The 21482-nt window shown below is 38.9% G+C and overlaps 1 protein-coding gene across 3 annotated transcripts; it reads left to right on the forward strand.

Moving 5' to 3' along the window:
* The first annotated feature begins 238 nt into the window (after positions 1-238).
* Positions 239-21079, forward strand: LOC149238221 (protein NDL3-like). Of its 3 annotated transcripts, XM_089366938.1 has the most exons (6): positions 239-618; positions 6138-6214; positions 19827-19935; positions 20077-20155; positions 20590-20725; positions 20834-21079. In XM_089366938.1, exons 3-6 carry the CDS (start codon positions 19869-19871, stop codon positions 21077-21079), a joined length of 528 nt encoding a protein of 175 aa, XP_089223064.1. In that variant the 5' UTR covers positions 239-618; positions 6138-6214; positions 19827-19868. The 3 variants fall into 3 exon arrangements, 2 of the variants coding, with proteins under 2 accessions (XP_089223064.1, XP_089223065.1); XM_089366939.1 differs by lacking the exon at positions 6138-6214 and having other exon boundaries at positions 571-618; XR_016245352.1 differs by lacking the exons at positions 19827-19935; positions 20590-20725; positions 20834-21079 and having other exon boundaries at positions 20077-20461.
* Positions 21080-21482: the final 403 nt, after the last annotated feature.

Below are 21482 nucleotides of genomic sequence, written 5' to 3' on the forward strand. Positions count from 1 at the left end.
CTTTCTTTGAAAGGGACCTTTCGTCGTCCTACTCCTTCTGACGCTGACACCTGGCGAAATTCGTCTCTGTTCAGGAAACGACTAGACGCTGACACCTGGCGAACTTCGTCTTCGTTCAGGAAACGACTACCTCAGACACCTGGCTCTTCGTCTTTGTTCAGGAAACGACTACCTCATTACCTGAATATCGGCCTGCATATCAGCCTCTCTGCAAAGAAGGGGCGGAGGTATTCATGGATGTCGTCGCCTCACTGACTGAGCCTTGGCATAGTTGAAGGATGCGCCCGCGCCTGGCGGAACAGAAAACACCCGGTTACCACTTGTCACGTTCGCACTATCATCTTCCATACGCCACCTTGAGGCGCCTTAAAGCATTTCTTTATTGATGAGGCGTGGAGAGAAGCGACATCACCCCGCTACCATTAAATCCCTATTCGTATTTCCCTATTCGGTTCCAATCCGATCGTCTTTGTTTGGTTCAAACTAGCAACAAATGATCCCCTGCGATATTAAACTTGATATTTTCTCCGCATCTTTGTGCTCCTCCTTGACCTGAAGCCTGCCACAAAAAATTTGAACTCCTCAGACGTCTCACTGCATCGATATCCGGTATCCAAGGTATGTAGTTTTTGCCTTTTAATGTCTAGCTTCATAATCTCTGAATCTGAAATAGGTTTTTAACGGGTTTTTTTGGGGGTTGGGGAATTTTATATTCCGGATTTTAGGGCAACGGAGCTGATTTTTGGTTTCTTGGGAATGGTTTATGCAATTGGGTCTTTGGTATTTTTTAGAAGTCCATATGGGCATCGTTGCTTCTTTGCTGGGTTGGACAGGATTCTTGGCAGATTTCCCAAATTTTTTGTGCTCTTCTTTGTTTGATTTATACCCTAAACCCTTGGTAATTTTGGGGGTTTACTTGCGAAGCCAGCCAGAGTGCTGACACTTAAATGAGTATCCAGTGCATTCATGAGTCTGGCCATTCCAAAGTCAGAAACTCTAGCCTCCATATTCTCATCCAGAAGGACATTACTTGACTTCATGTCCCTGTGAATGATATGGGGAATGCAACTGTGGTGAAGAAATGCTAATCCTCTTGCAGAATATAGTGCACTCCTAAATCCACATGTACTGATCCCAGCACTCCGTTGAGCTAAACATTTCAGCCCACATCCTACAATAAATAAAACGCTTGACACAATCCCCACACAAAGAACTAATCTTTTTTTGTGGATTTGTTAATAAGTGACTTGTGGATGTGAGGGATGACACCTCCACCTGCTATGGTACCTTTGATCAAAGTATCAAGTTCTTCGTCTCCTCTAATAGCGAGCTGCAAATGCCTTGGGGTGATATGCTTAACCTTGAGATCTTTACTGGCATTTCCTGCAAGTTCTAAAACCTCTGCAGTGAGATACTCCAGAATGATTGCAGAATAAACAGCTCCAGTTGCTCCCACCCTTCCATTTGCAGATACTCGAGACTTCAACAGACAGTGGATCCGTCCCACAGGAAACTGCAACAAGAACAAACAATTCAGTCCACCTATTACAGGAATCTTATGGAGTTCTTGCTCACAAGAATTCTGAACTGTTCCAAAGCTTCAATGAAGATGTTTCTCCCGGGAAAAAAGAAGCTAGAATTACTTCAGTTGATTCAAGATTTTGACAAGAAAATTTATAGAAAATAAATAGATACAACCGTAAGTCAAACAACCAAAAACAGAGTCCCAGAGAGTTCAACATAAAACAGAGTCTCACAGAATTCAAGATATTACAGAAACTTTATGGAGTTCTTTCTCAACGAGTATTTGAACTATTACAAAGCTTCATTGAAGATGTTTCTATAAATTTACTTCTCAACGATTTACAAGGACATGTACAAAGGGAAAGATTTGTGGAATTCCAAGTTCAAAAATTTAACAGAAATAAAAATCTTCCATTTCTCCAAAAATCAAAACCTCGAGTAAATGTGTTTGTGTAACCCCGATACTCAACAAAACCATCTCACGATGCATCACAAACAAGCAACATCTTTCATCTCTCATAAATAGCAGACATTCTATTTGACAGAAATCGATCAAGAAAAGCGAAAACCCACGTCAAAAATTCATCTCAACAACAGGCCCGAACTAAGAAAACGCATTTACTCTCATTCTCTCAGCTTTGAAGATGTTACAAACCTAACTCTGCATTTCCCTCCACTGAACCGAAAAGTCCCCCATGCATAATCCCAGCTTTACCAGGATCTAATCCACCAGCATTGAAGACTCTGTGCATTCGATTACTTCATTTTCTTTTGCCATTTTTGTTCGCATGTGGTGTTTAGTTCAAGCCACGAGTGGCATGTGTTAGGGTATGGCCTCTTGCTGGTTGAAATGAGAGGCATATGATTTTTCATATTTACGGAAAGCAGGCGAAAATGCATCGATTAAAGATTCTGATAGAAATTCCAATACGATGTTAACCGTTGGCATAATTGGTTGGATATGGCTGAGTGCATTGGTTAAATATATTTGTGTTTTTTTAATTCCATTGACGGGCTTGACAATACTGGTGCTTAGTATTTGTTTTGAAAGTGCTTCCTTTAAACACCCGAAGCATTCCAATTAGCCCGAATAAATCAGGCACAACCAGTGGCCCGTTCTCACTAGCAAGCAGCCCTCAAGGGGAGGTACATTTCTATCAAAGTTACCCAGTTGTTTCACCTGGTCCCAATTACTTATCTCTGTCTCCAGTGGATTTGAACCTGGGTGGGTAGCTTGACATATCACTGCCTTTGCCCACTGAACCAGGACCCCATTGGCAAGGGAGGGGCTATAGTTTTCGATTGTATGTGAAGGCGTTTACAGTAGAGCCATTTATTTCTGTTTTCATTTAGTTTTACTTCAGATACAACTGAGGCGTAAAAGATCTGTTAGATGGGGTAATAGTTGTCGTCATTTCTGTTGTAACTTGGCACACATCTTTGATTTAAGACCTTTTTCTTTTTAAAATTTTGTTGATGAAATGCACAACTCAGGATACCCACTACACACTTCCCCTCGATCTGTGAGGATCATACTAAGGGCTACACACTTCCCCTCGATCTGTGAGGATCATACTAAGGGCAAACCTGCCAGTTGCAGTTTGGGCAACCTTGTATGGCGGGGACCTCGAGTGAAGTGAGGTCAATATTCGTGGAGGCAGCCAGCCCAGGGACTTGACCCTGTGACCTCCACTGTGACCTCTTTTTTATAATTCACGATACTCAACTACTCAAACTATCCCAATGGGCTATCTTTGAGGTAAGACCTAATTTACAAACTTTGCACATTTGTTATCTGCTGGAGTTTGCCAATACCCATTTTCTTATACTTACTGCCTATCCCATGTTCAAAAATCTTAAGTATTTAATTGATTCATAAAAGCAAAGGTTTTATACATATATACAATCGATTCCATCAATTGGTTGGGATGTGAAAGTTTTACTTATAATGTTTGGTTTCATTTAGAGGCTTGGAACTTTTTACAGTCCTTTATTAACATGCTTGGATTTTGTAAACTCACTTCTTGTTTATTGGATATGATTGAATACTGACTTGTGTTTTTCTAATTGCATTGATATGCATGGCAACTGGAAATTGTTGTTTTCATATTTGATTGTATTGCAAAATTGGCAGTTTTTATCCTACGATATATTAGTGTTTTGGAATTTGGAAGTTGTGTTATTGCTGTATTTGATACTATGATAGGCTTGAGAATTTTTAATTGTATTTTGTGACTTTATCAACAGGTTTGAAATTTTATAATTTATAGATTCTATTGGTTGTCTTGGATGAATTAAATGACAAATTACCATGCTGTTTATCAGGAGATTGACTTTCCCTTGTTTTAACTTTTAACAAAGGGGCCATTTTCCTTCCGTACTAATAGAAAATGCTTTTTCAAATTCTAGCAGGTGGGTAAGATCTTTTTCTTTTCCACATGCTCTATCACGTGCTAGGCAATTGCAGAAGTATTAAAGGAGCGTTACACGGTAAGTTCGAATGTGACCTGTCTTGAAGTTCAAAATTCTAAAGGGTCATGTTGCAGAGTTCGTTCTAATTCAAAATTCAATCAAACACGGGGTATAGCTAGATTTACATGACATTAGGGTTAACTGAATTCTTCATTGATTTCCATGACATTAGGGTTAACTGAATTCTTCATTGATTTCCATGTGGAAACTGATTAAAATATGATTTTCCCATAGTTTTTTGAGTGAGACTGGCCAAAGTTTTAGGCGTTTCTACAATTCGGATAAATATCCATTACCCTTCGTAAGAGTTTGTCTAGATAGTTGTTTTAAGCAATGCTATTTTACTTCTTTTTTCTATATAAAATAATGAAGGAGTTAATACCAATACAAAGGTTAATAGAAATCTAGGTGCAAATTTCTTGGATTTGAAAAATTCAGATTATTTAAGATGAATCTATGTTATTTATAAATATAACTTAATTATACTTGTATATTTAAAAGAAATTGTTGTTTTTCTTGCATTTTAATTTATGAAAATTACTCACATCCATGCTTGAGCTGTAGAATGCACCTTTTCTCCCCAAAAGGGTTCCTTTTAGGCTGTAATATCAATCTTTTCCATGTGAACATTGTGGCTGAGATGGTAGAAACCCACACTTTAAGAATTGTAAATTGTTAGTCTGTTGGGCGTGGTCAATACAGATATTTGCCATACTAAAGACCCAAGTTCAAACCTGGGCAAGAATATAGCCCTAGAAATTAAGTTACAACTAAGTTTGACAGCGTTTTGTATGGGACATTCTTAAAAAAGGAGTGGAAATTGTTTGGATCATATTCTTAAAAAAGGAGTGGAAATTGTTTGGATCATTTATATAACAGTTATGAGAAACAAATGTTTGAAAGGCTGAATTTAAAATGATGTGTTTTTCAAGATATGCCAGACATGGCATGAAACAATTATGGCAAAACAATTATGAGAAACGAATGTTTGAAAGGCTGAATTTAAAATTATGTGATTTTGAAGATATGCCAATTATGGTAAAACAATTATGAGAAACGAATGTTTGAAAGGCTGAATTTAAAATTATGTGATTTTCAAGATATGCCAGACATGGCATGAAATAATTATGGAAAAAATATTTAGTCATTGTGAAGCGTGATCACCAGCTAAGGAAGTAAGCAGTTTAATAGAAGTTTAAGGAAACTACTTTACACATATACTTCTTCAATTTATAATATAATAAACCTTTTTGATATAATTTGATATTGCAATAAGTTTTTTCAGGGTAGTGCTGTTAATTAGGACTATTAGCTATTAGTTATGTATCAGGTCAATTCCTTAATATGTATCAGGTCAATTCCTTAGGCCCAGGGTTGCAATTATGACTAGAGTTTTGAGTTTAATTTCTCAACTACTTGGACATCATTTTTGTGCACCGGATCCACTGCAGCTTATGTTTTATCTGGTGTTTACAAGTTTTCACCAAGATAGAGTATTTCTTAGAAGCGATCTGGGTAAACACGACCTTTTACATGTTGATTTACTGCGCTGCTACACACGAGCTGTGGAATCCATATGTCTTCTCTCAGTATAGAAGGTAGTTATCTGAGGAAATAGGCTTAGTGAATAGTTGATAAAAGGGTAAGAGCCATTGATGCTCCCAAACTTGAATGAACATAAGATATGGCCTCTACATATATTTATTTTATGCTCAATTTTTTTGTTTCTGGGTAAACACGACCTTTTACATGTTGATTTACTGCGCTGCTACACACGAGCTGTGGAATCCATATGTCTTCTCTCAGTATAGAAGGTAGTTATCTTATTTTTTTCCTTTTTAGTATTTTATTTTTTCCCCAAAACTTTCGTTTTATTTCAAAAAAATTCAAAGCTTCATTTACGGTGACATGTTCATGTTTTATGACTCCTAACTTCTAGAGCACTGTAAATCAGGATGTTCCGTTGTAGACTAAAACCAAAAAATGTTTATACATCTGTCTCATTTATTAGAAGTTTCAATCTTTATCTACCAAGAGATGTACATTGACATGTTGGTTTGCAGAAGAGCCATGGCCTTGTTCTCAGAATTCTGTTATTCGAGTGTTTTCTTAGTGTTCTCTTCTGTGTTTTTCACTGGCAGGGACAGAGCTGTTTCCAGGTTCAGAAATTGTTCGCCCAAGTTCCCAGTTTCTCAGAATTCTTCTGTTTACCTTGCAGGTTAGTGCTCTTAAGCGCAAATGTCGTGCCTGTGTTTCTTTCTATTGTTCCTGTCCATGGTTTTTGGACCAATTTGGTGATTACATAAGCTTTATTGTCTCGGATGCTTCTTTACCTATTCTGAAATAAACCCAGAATAAACTATATAATGTATTGATTTAATCTGATTCCTCAAAGCATTAGATGGAAAGTTCTCCTATTTTTACAATTAGGTTATTTCTATTTTTCTCTCAACCTATGCTGTTGCTTTCATGGTTCTATTTACAAACATTACGGAGACTTTAAAAAGGACTGTTTAATCAATAAGTGTGAATATGTGAACTGAAAAAATTATGCGGTCGATAAAACTGTAATTCGTGGGGTGGATAAAGTGTTAAAATCTGTCAAATTCACCTAAGAGTTACCTAGGAGTGTCGGATGCTTTAATTACCATTTATATACGCCAGTGCTTTCAATGTGATTACGAACCCTGCCCCTACGGTTCACTTTGCACATAGAAGGTCGGAACTTTACTTCTCCCATGGTCCTTAAACTGCACATGGGCTTATCATGTGGATAACTCGCAAAGGCATCGTCTGAAAATTGATTCGGGTGCTTTTAATATTACCTTCTTTGTTTCAATTTCATCTGAAATCCATGTGGGCGTTCGAGAATAAGCTTCTAATTGCTTTGAAATTAATCTGGGTATTTGGGTATGGCCAGCCTTGAAATCTAGTCTTTAAGAAAACAACACTCACAGGCCTTTTGATATCTAGGTGATCGAGATTGTCACAGAGATTTTCACCACTTGTTGGGATTGAACTTGTAGTCCCACTAGAACATATGATGATGTCAAGGGAAGAGAACAAGGATGTACAGGCCCCGGACTCGTCTGCCATTGAGGCTCCATGCCCTCTTGCAGAACCAGGAGATGGTGGTGGTGATAATAATAACGATGGAGATGTGGTTGTTTCTGCTTCTCAAGAAGAAGCCAAAATGATCAATAGTAACATCAAGAAGGATGGGTGGGAAGCAGCTCGTGCATGGTTGATGACATTGCCCAGGCGGAGGAATGTCATGCACAATGAGATCGAAGATTGGCTTCATAACAACAAGCACAATCTCTCTAGAGAAATCATCACAATGCCGCGGCAACATCTTTACCGATACCTTGTCAACCAGCACAAGCTCATTCGCAGAGCTGACCAGCCACAGTCGCCCCAACAACAGGTACTCACTTTTATCTTTTTTGTTTTTTGATAAGTATGCTTTTGCTTAAGACACTAGGAGATATGAACCCCACTTCATAATACAGGACAATACCCACTTTAACAGGAAGAGTGATTTGAACTTTGTACCTTTACCGACTGATCATGCAGTAATACCTTTAATCTCAATCTAATTCTGAATTTTCATTTATATGGGTGTACTACAGTTCTGATTTTCCATTTATTTGGATGCGGTGTAATTCTGAATTTTCATTTAGTTGGCTTTCACAGGATAGATTTATGCCTTTTCTTTTCCAAAATTTCCAAATAATATCTCGTGTGAAACCCAAAAGATATTTCCCCACATTTGTGGAAGGCATCTCGTGTGCCAAATACAGAGGGGTTTGAGCTAACTGAATTACCAGCAACATTGGCCGCAACTGGTTGAGCTAAATGGTAGATTATGTTTTTATCAACAACCGTTCTATTATTTTTTCAACTCTTTGTGTGGTCATGGAGGTCCTCTTTTTGGTCTTTTTGGTCTTGTGCAACTTAAATCTATTTCAATTTCCAGGTTTTTATATTCGCAAGTTTTTGCAGTTTTTTTAAATCTGATTTATTAAATTTTTTAATAGGCAATTTTGAAATTGTGTTCTCATAATTGAGTGATTTAGTCAGATGGGTTAATTTGAGTGGTTGAGTGCTTTAACCTTCTTGCACAAAGTTTTTGGGTAGATCCCAGCTTGGCTGTCTCTGTTGCATGCCTCACTTGATATCTCTACCAGGTCAGGTACTATAATTTATTCTACCAGGTCAGGTACTATAATTTATTTTGATGAATTTATATTATGTACCATCTCCAAAATGCAAGAGAAAGTACCTGAAGTTTCTCTATGAGTTTTTCGGAAAAAACATAATTGCATTAAGAGAAATGAGGTGCACTCTACAATTAATGCAAAAGATTTATTGCTTCTGTGACATGCATGCATAAACCAGGAAAAAAACTGATCGAAAAAGCAAATAAGGTATATCACATATATCATGTGCATACATAAACCAAGATAAAAGTGTTGACCAAACAAAAAAAATAAATGGGCATATATCCATCATAACCTATATACTTTAAACATTGAAAATTTTGTGTAGAAGCTTTTTTAGATCTCTTTTTTGTGGTTAAGAGATTTAAGAAAACCTTCGTACTATTTGCCTTGCAGGCATGTAAAGGACAGACTCAGTATTGCATTTCTAAATTTGCACCTTCTGTTCTATTTAGGTTTGAAGCTATTTTGCGTAGACATTGCCTTCTTAAATGAAAGGTTACTTGTCAGAAAACAGTTGAGGATAAATTTTGTGTAGAAACTGTTGAACTTTCCATAAGAAAGCAAAACAGTGAACACTTTGCAGAAAGCAAAAGTGAAGGAAAATCATTCTCACACATGTAGTGGCAATTTAACTAAGTACCTTGAAATTAAGAGTTATTACCTTGAAATTAACAGTTATTTGAGGAAACAATTTGCATGTAATGCTCTGTATCGGTGAGGATATGTTTTCACTTGTGCTATAAGTAATGTGCCGAGCTGATTTGGAGGACTCTAGGTGTCACTAGGACCAACAAAATAATACCCATGGTGCCTTGATTGCCAATGTATATGCCTGCAGCCATGCTAGAACTTTTACTTTCACATCAAGTTGATGTAATTCCATGTTTATTAGGCACCAATATGTTCTCACCATGGCTTGGGAGGTCTGTACTAGCTACTTAAATTTTTTTGAACATTACCTGCAGACTGCTCCCTATTTTGTTCAGAGGCATATTTTCCTGTTTTTCTTGGGCACAGCTAGGGCTAGAATTTCGTCACCTAAGAAATATGGTGTATCGCAATGCAAACACAAATGGCAGACAACATTTGTAAATGGATAACCAAAAGATTTTTCTTCCAACTTTCCCCCTTACAGTACGGGGCTTAAGTTGAAACGATTTTAAGTAGTTTCAATATCATCCTCACTTAACACCTGTTCTGTCAGCGCAATTGTTAAGCACTCACCCCTACTTTCCTCTGTGGTGAACATGTCTCCAACATCAACATTTGCTGGTTTTCAAGGAGAACACAGTCCGTAGTAGGGGCATGTTCTCATGATCTATCTATTTATTGGGCTGAGGCTCCTCCCTTTTTCTCTTCAACACATGTCATTCACCTCTGAATTCTGCATGTGTGGTGCATAAGAAACTGACATACTAACAACACCAATAGACAAAACATGGTGTGAGCACACATTTTTAGAGCAAATTTCCATGGTCCACACCTAAGGATAGGTAGGAGGCGAGGTCATCGGAAGCCCTTCATTTCAGTGCATGAAATTACATAAGTTAGTAAGGCTAAAATTATATTGAAACTGCCCACATCCTTTCCCCTTTCACATCATACTCCATTTGCCTCTTTTTAACTTTGTACAAAAAGAAAATGGGAATTGATTTACTCCTCTTCTCCAGATCGCTGCATTTAGATGGGTTGGCCAAGCTGCAAATAAATATAAACTGCCCATCAACATTTAGCCTTCTTAGATTAGATTCCGCATTCATGTCACATCTTCTTTGACTTTAATTCTGTATTGTGGTAAAATTGATGAATTGCAGGTACTCCTATCACAAGAAAAAGAAACCTCTTGTTCTATTATGGAGACAACCTTGACACCGAATGCCATTCTTCTATTGCTGAATGGTTGCACCGAGATTCAACCACAACTTCAAATAATCGATGTAGGTTCCGTTACCTCATTGAAAACAACATCCTCGCACTTCCACATTACTCTATCTGATGGAGCACATCAACATAAGACTTTGCTACCATCCGCATATGGCCCACAAGTTGTCTCTGGAGACATCCAAATTGGATCAATAATTCTGCTCAAAAAAGCAGCTTGCACAGTGCTCCAAAATTCCTCGTAAGACCCACCATTTGAAATCACCCTCTTTCACTTTACCCGCCTAGCCATGTTTGCAACAAAAGGATGCAATCTTTATTAATTCATTTCTTACTTGTTTACATAAGGTCCATCCGAGTCGTCAAGCTTGAAGTTGTGAAGCGCTCAGCAGTGTTGATGAAGGACACATCGACGCTGCAACATGCACAGGCGGGTTCAGCCCAATTTAGCTCTTCGTCAGCTGAAGATACCTTGCCCTCTTTAGTTACTCCACCACCTACGGCAACAACTACAACAATTCCGTTCACGACACTCAACCCTTACCGAAAGTATTAGTCTATCCAAGGTAGAGCATCTGCGAAGACATCATTGAAGGCATACAACAATGTGCGAGGCTCAGGAAAAGTTTTCGGATTTGACCTTATCAACCGTGATAAGGAAGAGATCCACCTTTCTGCATTTGCTGAACTGGCCGAATCCCTTTACAATCTAATTCAGGTTGGGCAACTATACATTGTATCAAATGGCACAGTGAGAGAAGCAAATCCAAACTACAACCATCTCAAGAACAAATGGGAGATTTACTTGTCTGCTGCTTCCATTATCAATCCATGTCCTACAGATGATCCAACGTTTCCCTACCAAAGCTTTCACTTCAAGAATATTGCTGAAGTAAGAAATGCAACTCCAAATACAAATGTAGATGTCATTGGTGTTGTTACTTCCACGTCACCTGCATCAACAATTCGACGAAAAGATGGAAGTGAGACATTAAGGAAAACACTCATACTAAAGGACATGTCGGGTTTTAGCATTGATGTAACATTATGGGGAGACCACTGTGACTATATCGGACAACATCTTTCTGAATTCTACTCTTTTGACAACCCACCAATTCTTGCAATCAAAGGAGGCCGAGTGTCTGAATTTAATGGCACCACAATAGGGACAATACCAACGAGCACTCTCACAATAAATCCACAGGTTGAAGAAACTCAACAACTACATGCATGGTTCCGTGAAACCGGCTATAGCTCTTCTTCTCCATCTTTGAGTAGAAACTATGGTGTTGCTTCGAAACGTGCCCTGCCACGAAAGACGTTTCATGAAATTGCTTGCATGCAGCCCTCTGATAAAGCGGTTTGGGTTTCAGTTCGAGCAACAATTACTGCTCTTCATATGGATGACTTCTACTTTCTAGCATGTCCACTAGATTTCAATGGCAAGCAATGCATGAAGAAGGTTGTGGAGCATTCTAACAATCTTTGGCATTGTACAAAATGTAACGGTGACTTCCCAGAATGCGACTACCGTTACAAACTCAAAATTGAGCTACATGACCACACCGAGAATCTACAGAACGTCACAGTTTTCAATGATGCAGGGAATGAGCTCATGGGCATCACGGCTAAAGACTTGTTCCTACTTTCTATCGAACCAACTGATCTACAAGAAATTTGTGGCCGGATTTCAGGGCATCGCTTCCAGCTAACACTTTCCATTAAAACAGATTACTTCAACGGTGTTCAACGCTTGCAACCAATACTGATCAATTCAGAGGAAATTCAATATGCCTCTGCATGCAAGGAAGCGCTCACTGACATTCAAGCACTATCCGCTTCAAAACGACCTATTGTTCGCCGCCTGTGAAATTTTTATTAGGGCTTCATCTACCACGCCTGTTTGTACATAAAGAAACATTTCCACACAACTAATTGTCTCATCTTTGTAAATTACACACCCATGTTATTATGATGAAACCTGTAGTTTTTTACAGGTTTCATTGCAAATACTCTCTTCCAGTCATTCCAACATATGTATGTTTTCCATTTACATTTTACGTAATATAAATATCAACATTTGTAAAGAGTCACTATGTGTCTCGTTCGTTCTCTACATGCTAGACACTAATCCCTTGCTTGCTAAGCTATTCATTTTATCGCTCAAACATAAGAAACAAAAGTTTTTTAAAGTAAAGGGAACGAAATATTTTGATTCTTGTTTCTCTCCTCTCAATGATAGATACTGAAATAACATATGATTTCATAGCATTCCTAATTGCATGTTTTCCCTTCTACCTAATCTACCTATCTTCACCGATGTTGAACTAAGAAACATTTAAATCTATGTTCAAAATATAATGTTCCAATTTCACAATGGATGTGCACCCAATAAAATGAGATACCAAACATGCACTACTTTTTTACGAAAACTAACAACTATTACTTGTACTTGTTTAGATATGCCACCCAACAATCAACTTGCGGCCAAAAACAAGCGACGGCATATTCTTTATGCACAACAAAAGGATCGAATAAATGCACGGCGTCGACTACTTTATGAACAGCACAAAAACCCTACTACTTCCTCTACATCCCTTCCCACCTCAAATGCTCTCCCACCTATACAAACCAACCCAGCACGCGTTCATCATATCCAATATAACCCTCCCCTTAACGAAGAGCACCGTCGCTTTCGAGAAAGGATTGATGGACTTTCTACCTTGCATGTTTTCACAACATGCAAGGAAGCATACCCAGGAATGAAAACAAAGCTCTTCAACAATAGACTCTCTTGTTTTTGCTGTGCGTCATCTAAATCGACCAATCGTTTTTATGAACTAAACAACATGGACCCTGGAGAACAACCCTATGTCCTTCACCAATTAACCCAAGTTGAAGAAATGCTCATCACACGTGTCAACCCCATTCTACAAGTCACTCATTCCCGTGGTGGTCAATATAAATATAGTGGCCATACAATTAGCTTCCCTCAAGATATTACCAGTATTGCCAAATACTTACCCCGGATGCTCTCTGACTTAGACATCCTCATTGTGAAAAGGAAGAATCCATCTGAAAAGGCTTACGAATTCTACGTTTGCAAATCACGTGTCCTTGCAGCCCTTGAATACAAAATAAAATATGACCCTTACTACTGTGATGTTCAATTGAATTCATCTACAATTTCTACACTGCCAGATCTCCCTACAGACATTTCTTCTCTTCTCCACAGTGTAACCACCTCCTCTTTTGAACCCCAACAAACCACTACTGATTCCACTTATAATCCTGATGATGTCATGCTACCACCATTAGAAATCCAACCCTCTTCTTTCGTTCCAGTCCTCCCAAATTCATGTACCGAGCGTGACCACATTTGTAACTATTTGCACTCGACCCATTCAAGTTCAACAAGCTCTATCGATTGGCCTCCAATATCTCTAACCGCTATAAATGAATACAACACCATCGGCCTCCTTGCCATGGCATTCCCCACACTCTTCCCTACAGGCATTGCAATGATCATGCAACCAAGACTTACAAAAGTTGAAATGCATGAATATGCTTTGCACTTGCTTCACTACCATGATAACCGCTTTGGCCAACACCCAAGATTCCACTACTATCTTTATAACATTCTAATGCACCACCGTAGCCAAGCAACAGCCAATGTCTTCGTGAAGAAGTACATTGAGAACAACTTGCCAACAACGGTATCAGACCTACGCCAGTGTCTTCATGACTCTCCAGATTCAAGATTGCCAGAGCAAATAATGAGGTTTGGGTCAGCTCTACGAGGAACACGGTCTTTCTGGAACAAACGCCGATCTGAGCTTACTGACATGATCACACAAATAGGAAGCCCAACATTCTTCTTCACTCTTAGTGCAGCTGATACTAAATGGCATGACTTGCACACGATCATGCCCACAAGTGTTCATTCCACTCCAGTCAACCCCTTCCAATGGAAAATCCAAAACATAATTAAAAACCCACATCTAACAGCACAATATATGCATTGTAGATTTACAATTTTCCTTGAAGAAATCCTTCAAAAAGGCCTCCATGCAACCGACTACTGGTGCAGGTATTATTTAATATCCATATCCCTCTACGTTAATTTTATACATTGCATATACATGTATTAACTGAATGAACCCTTCATGTTATATTCAGATACGAATGGCAACATAGAGGATCCGCACACATCCATGGCTTCCTTTGGCTACAAAATGCACCAGACATGGACACACTTGATTGGGACAATGCATTGGAAGTTGCTAATGCACAGAAATATTTCGACCACTACGTCACTGCTTGGAATCCACGTCAGGCAGAACACCGAACTATTCCGCTTCACCAGTCAACAATTCATAACCCGTGTTTCCTTGACACAACAGCAATATTCGCATCCAATCAATTTGAAGACTACACAGAGCTTGTCAACTGCGTCCAACGGCATACAAAATGTCATGAATCTTCCTGTCTTCGTAAGAAAGACAATGTGCTTAGCTGCCGATATGGAGTACCGTGGGAATTGAAGTCCACTTCTTCACTTTTCATTGATGATAAGGGTCATAAAACCTATGTCCCTGCTCGCAATGATGAAAGATTGAATATTCACAACGCCGATCTACTCTCTATTTGGAGAGCAAATGTTGATTGCCAACCAGTCCTTTCTCGCCATGCTGTATTGAAATATATTTCAAAATATGCAACAAAAGCAGAGACAAGATCTGAGAGCTACCGTCAAATGCTATCGCGACTATCACAAAGTGCCCTTCCAGAAGCACCTACTAGTGGTGTCATCCGGAAACTCCTTACAGAAACCATTGCAGATAGAGACATTTGTGCACAAGAAATATGCCATATGTTACAAAAGCTACCTCTCTCTCTTTGCAGCCGTACATTCCGTTCTTTGAATGTCAACAAGACTGTTTTCAAACGTGTTTCGCAAGATACTGAAAATCCTGGTTCGACACCAAACTTTATCGTTGCGTATATGAACAGGCCTGCCTCACTAGAAGCACTGCCCCTCCTTGAAGCTGCTCGCTCGTGGTCATATTCTTCCCAACGGAGAAACAACCACTGGAAACACATATTTCCCCCAAGGATTGTACATGTCTTGCCCCATTACAATGTCATTCCTTCCTCTACTAATCCTTCTTATGCCACCTTCTGTTGGAGTGAATTACCCTTGTATTTCCCCTTCGGAACACTCCCTGATGATATCGGTTCAACTGATGCAGAAATTATTGCACACTGGGAACAAAAAAAGGGTGCATATACACCATGGCATGTCCATCGCGAACCCGAAAACCCACAAAGCCCACCTACTGAAGATCAACCTACACCACACACCCCCCCTGATTCCATTCAGATGGATGAATGGCAAATCCTCTCTCAACTACACCCAGGTTACAATATTGCAATTGATGACCTTGACATGATTGGCTACCGCGACTTCGATGTCAACCACAATTGGTCACAAAATACTGTCCCTCCCCCCTTGCAAGAAATTGCCATCAATTTCATTGAATTCAACCGCTCACCCATTCAAAACCAACATCAATCATTTTCCAACCTTCTCCATGAGCATACATTATCCCCTACCCAAAGAATAGCTTTCACCGCTGTTTTTTCACACTTCAAAACCCCTTCGCCAAAAACCCCACGGAAGATCATCGTACAAGGAACAGCTGGCACAGGAAAATCCCATTTGATTAAATGCCTTCACCAAGCATTTGTGGAAAACTCACCAGCCGACAAAAACCCTTTATTGTTACTTGCACCAACCGGCGTTGCAGCTTTCAACATAAATGCCCTCACAATTCATTCTACCCTTCATATCCCTATCCAGACAATGCATCCTCTCGAAGGCCAGCCGCTCCTACACCTGCAAGAGAAACTCCGTCATGTAGAATACATCCTCATTGACGAAATGAGCTTCATTGGTCCAAAAATGCTTTCTCGCATTGACGATCGTCTAAGAGAGGCATTCCCTCTTCATCGGAATACACCATTTGGTAATCGCTCAATTATCCTTGTCGGAGATTTAGGCCAGCTCCCACCTGTAAAAGACATTCCTTTATATGCTGGGACATCGCGTGGCACTGCACTTTGGTGCAGCTTCGACATATTCATAACACTTTCAACCGTTTTCCGTCAACAAGGAGCTAGCTTGTCCCAGGTTGCTTTCCGGCAAATACTTGCAAATCTTAGGAATGGAATATCTACACTTGAAGATTGGCAACATCTAATGTCAAGAACAAGTTCCTCTCTTACACCTGAAGAGAAATGCTCATTCAGCGAGTCCATGCACCTATTCGCAACAAACAACGCAGTTGTCTTGCATAATAAGAAAATGCTCAAACAATTGAACATCCCAGTAGCACTTTGCTCTGCGGAACAACAAAGACAGAAAAATCCTACTACAACAGAAGATGAGCACCTACCAGCAAAGGTGCTCTTATGCAATGAACAAAAAGTTATGCTCACCAGCAACTTATGGGTACATGCAGGCCTTGTCAATGGCGTGCTTGGGAAGGTCATCTCAATATTTTATTCAACTGACTCAAAGCCCCCAGCATTACCATCCTTTGTGGTTGTTGACTTTCAACAATACAGAGGCACACCGTGGGACATTTCACACCCAACATATGTACCCATTCCTCCCATCACAAGGGGTACACGCCGTCAGATACCACTTCAAATGGCATGGGCTTTAACGATACACAAGTCACAAGGAATGACATTAGACAAAGCAACAGTGGACATCGGGACCAGAGAACGCCAAGGGCTAACATTCACTGCAATTTCAAGAGTGCGGTCACTATCGGACATACACATCAATCCAACATTCCCATTCTCCCGCATTGCACAAATGCACAAGAATCCATATCTTAAGCATAGACAGCAAGAGGAATCATTCCTTGCATCAAAATCTATCCAGGATAATACACTTTAGCCAATAATACAGCCTGCCTTCCAGAATTACCCACATGGTAAACACCAGTCACTACATACAGAAGTTTCACATAGATTTCTTGCTATTACATTTAATTTCATATGATTTTAAACTCATTTGGAATCGTTTAATTTATTTCGCATTTTTAAACAAAATCGTCAAACATATTCATTGCCAATTACAGTGTTCCCTTTTCTGATGCCAACAGGTATGAATACATGTTATTTACGACAATTGTACGAGTGTTGCGAAGAAATCCAGCAACAAGAACTTACATTACAGGATATGCAGACAAGGATCCTGCCACAACCATCCATGCCACTATACCGTTTGCGCCCAGCAATTACGTTGTTAAAGAATATAAGGAAACTACTTAAGATTACAATTCACATCCATGAAAGGGATGCACACAGGCAGATGCGACATCAACTGCAGGAACAGCTCGCACAACATGGCACCACAATAAACACTAACTGGTGTTGCCGATGCCATGGCCCATCATGCATATATGATTAGCGGCTCATTCTTAATTACATCTCTACATAATGCTTTTATTGTACATATGCTTACAAGCCAACAAAACTTTCATTGTATATATCTTTACTTATATATGGCATGTTTAGTTATATCTTAATAGAACTGTTCTCTGTTGTATGAACAAAGAGTATTCAAGTACATGGTCCACTGCTCTTTGTTTTGGGTTTTATGATTCAACCAACAACTTTTTGTATAAAGAAACACGTTTCTGACTTTAGATAGGTCGATGTTTATAACAACCTATTAGGGAAATTTTCATTCAGCTCTTTAATTCTTTCTATTAGTGTTGATAGGGTCAAAATCTGCAAATTGTTTTTTATCATTTACCCAGTTGATGACTAGCTCTGAATCTCTCAGTATCTGGATTTGAGCAGTACCTTTCTTAATTGTTAAATTTCCCAGTATCGAAAATGCACTTACCTCTGCCCAGTAGTTGGTACCTTCTGCCAATGCAGCTTTGAAACAGAAACTATGGTTTTCCTTCAGAAAAAACACACGTCCAGCACCACAAATCCCTGGAATTTATGGGAATTTCATGTCTCATGCATGTCAGATTCATATTTGCAATTAAAATAGTAGAGGTGTTTTCTTTATAATGAACTATTTCTTTTATTCTGGGCTCTTCACATGCTTGCTGATGCATGTTAGAGTGCCAAGTTTTCTGAGTTGAATTATTTTAGTTTCATCTTGTCTACATATGGCTCTTGGGCCTTTACTCGGATTTTAGAAGTGCTATCATTTTCATTTTGGAGGACAAGTTTGTTCAGTTGACATTCTTTACTGTAGATTACAGCTGCTGGCTTATAATGTGGATAAGTTTAGGTCCTATAACAACTTTTTCCACAATATGAAAACAGAGTAACATCATTTAACCAGAGCTACTATCTGTAAGAAATAGGGTGAACATCATTAAAGTGGGGTCGTTGATACACTTTTTTTCACATCATTTAAAGTAAAGCTACTATTTGTAACAAATAGTAGGAGAGCAGAGTTACACTATGAGCATTTAAGCATTTATCGCCCTTCATTCACGTTTTTTCTTCACATTATGGAAGGTGAGTAACATCATTAAACCAGAGTTACTATTGGTATGGTCTCTTTAACATGATACTGGTTTTTAATGCTTTCTGTACCTAACTACATATCTTGTATGTGTTTTGTCTCAGACTGATAAGGTTTTCCAGCTGGAGATGGTTTACAGTTACCGTTACCTATAATGGCTCAACCTTGTCTATCAATGTATTTAACGCTTGGCCCAAACTGCAAATCTTGCTCTAGCTCTTTGCCATTCATTTTTCTTGTTGCCCAACTTCTAATCATGCTCAATAATTTCTTAAATGCATTATGCCTATGACTGATTTGCATCTCTGTTTTCTGAAACCATGTCTGATGTAGTTTAACTATTGTCCAACTGCATATCTTGAAATGAAGCTCTCTCTCATCCATTTTGCGAGCCCGTGCGCATACCCCCCTTAGATACGAGTTTTGCCTAATTTTTCTGCATACCTTGTTCTGCAACTGCTTTCCGTTCTAAGTTTATTCTGCATAACTTGTTCTCCAACTGATTTCCGTTCAGTCAGTGAATAACTTGCTGCAAATCTTGCAATGGAAACATTTTAAATGCAAATAATTTTTTCTATAACTGTTTGTAATGCAATTTATCCGAGATCTATATGCATCCTCTGCCCTGAAATCCCTCTCAATGCATTTTGTCACCATTTCATATGGCTATCTTGCACTGGAACTATTTGCAGGGTATTTTGCGTATGCTCTATATGCATATATTTCAATGAAACTGATCTCATGCAGTTTGTCTGTGCCTTTGGTTCTACTGTATACTTTTCCCCTATGACGTGTCTCAGAGATTTTCTCTCAGTTTTAATTATGTCTTTACTCTGTATGCTGTGTGGTCAGTTTTTCATCAAAGATTGGCTCATTTTATATTTTTATTTGGTTGGTAAATATTAACTCTTCACCTTTGCTCATCAAGTCCCTTGGGATGGACAATACGTTTTCAAGTATGTCACTTTCAGGTGTATTTGGATAGTATTGATATGCCTTGTGTGGAATTTTAGCTGTCTGGTTGCTTTGACCGCTTAACCATGAACTGCTGTCCCTTTATTTTGACCATTTTCTATACCAACCAGAGGCACTGAATTTTTGGTGACACATGAGTAACTGGATATTGTTTCGCCTGATGGTATGTCTAATTTCAGGCAAGTAAACTTGTTTGCCTTAATGAGTCTACTGCTTAAGACATGTCAGGTGGTGGTAAAGGAGTATGTACAGCCCTGGCAATATCTAATGCTATTACAAACCTCTCAGGTATAACATTTTTATTTCTGTTCTGGAATCACACAGGATTTCATGCAAGTCTTAAGACACAATTTTTTACTTAATCTTAAGACATAAATTTTCACTTAATTTCAAGATACTAACTCCTAACATGGGGATCTCTTGTGGCAGCTACTGTTTTTGGACAGCTTTGGAGATTGGAACCTCTGGTGCAGGAGAAATTTCAAACAATGTGTATAAATAGAAAGATGTAGGGCAACGGCATGAGATCAAGCTTCTGCATTCAACGTATTACATTCTTTTTAAAGGATTACTATATTGTTTTATTTCCTTTTCTTGCATCCTAATCTTTTACTCTAACAATTATGGTAGGATACCAAAGGGGAATAAATTACATGTGTTCCATTAGTTACCCTGTTGTGCTGGAGGGGAAGGATGGTATTATACCTAACCTAGAGTGTCATGTTCTGAATAATTCAATGGTGTCTGCTACTGGTAAAATGCAATGTGAGATCAGATATTACTTAGTGAAGGTTAACACAAGAGAGATAAAACAAAGTGGTTGTTTGTTACTCGTTTCAATTTGTGTGAAATGATGATAAGAAATGTATGCATCTCCATTTGCTTTTCGGAAATGGGGGAGATTTTGACACGGGGCTGCATCTGGATTAATGTTGCCTGCAGGAGATATGATCTGACAGAAGGGTTGAAGAAATTGCAATGTAGGACACTCATATCTGTAGGAGAAAACTCTCCATTTCATTCAGAAGCTCTTCACATGTGTGCCAAAATGGACAAAAAATTCAATGCATTGGTTGAGGTGATAACATTTCACTTTCTCAAAGTTGATCTTTAAGATACTAAAACTTTCCTGTAGAGGCAAACTGACATCAACATGGCTGACATAATTGTTATTAATGCATGACAGGTCCAAGCTTGTGGATCACTTGTGACAGAGGAACAACCCCATGCAATGTTAATCCCAATTGAATGCTTTCTGATGGGATATGGCTTTTACAAGCCTCCTCCCCGGTTATTTTGCAGCTATGGGACTAGCCCCAGTCCAACCAGTCCTTTAAGTCTATCTTGCATCTCAGCTGAATTGCTGTCTCCTGAAAGTTTAGGTCTGAAGTTAAAACCGATCAAAATACGTGTTGCAGCTATGGATGATTAAGGAGCACTCTCACACATGTAGTGGCAATTTAACTAAGTACCTTGAAACATTTTGCATGTAATGCTCTGTATCGGTGAGGGTCTGTTTTCACTTGTGCAATAAGTAATGTGTGGAGCTGATTTGGAGGACTATGTGTCTCATTAGGACCAACAAAACAATACCCATGGTGCCTTCACTTCCAATGTATATGCCTGCAGCCATGCTATAACTTTTACTTTGACATCGAGTTTATGTAATTCCATGTTTATTAGGCACCGATATGTTCTCACCATGGCTTGGGAGGTCTGTACTAGCTGCTTAAATTTTTTTGAAATTTTTTCAGAGGCATATTTTTCTGTTTTTCCAGGACACAATTGGGGCTACAATTTGGGCACCTAATAAATATGATGTATATGCTTTTGAA

Source organism: Pinus tabuliformis, chromosome 8 (assembly GCF_031772625.1).
Source record: "Pinus tabuliformis cultivar Carrire ecotype Pingquan chromosome 8, CPIR1, whole genome shotgun sequence".
Taxonomy (NCBI): domain Eukaryota; kingdom Viridiplantae; phylum Streptophyta; class Pinopsida; order Pinales; family Pinaceae; genus Pinus; species Pinus tabuliformis.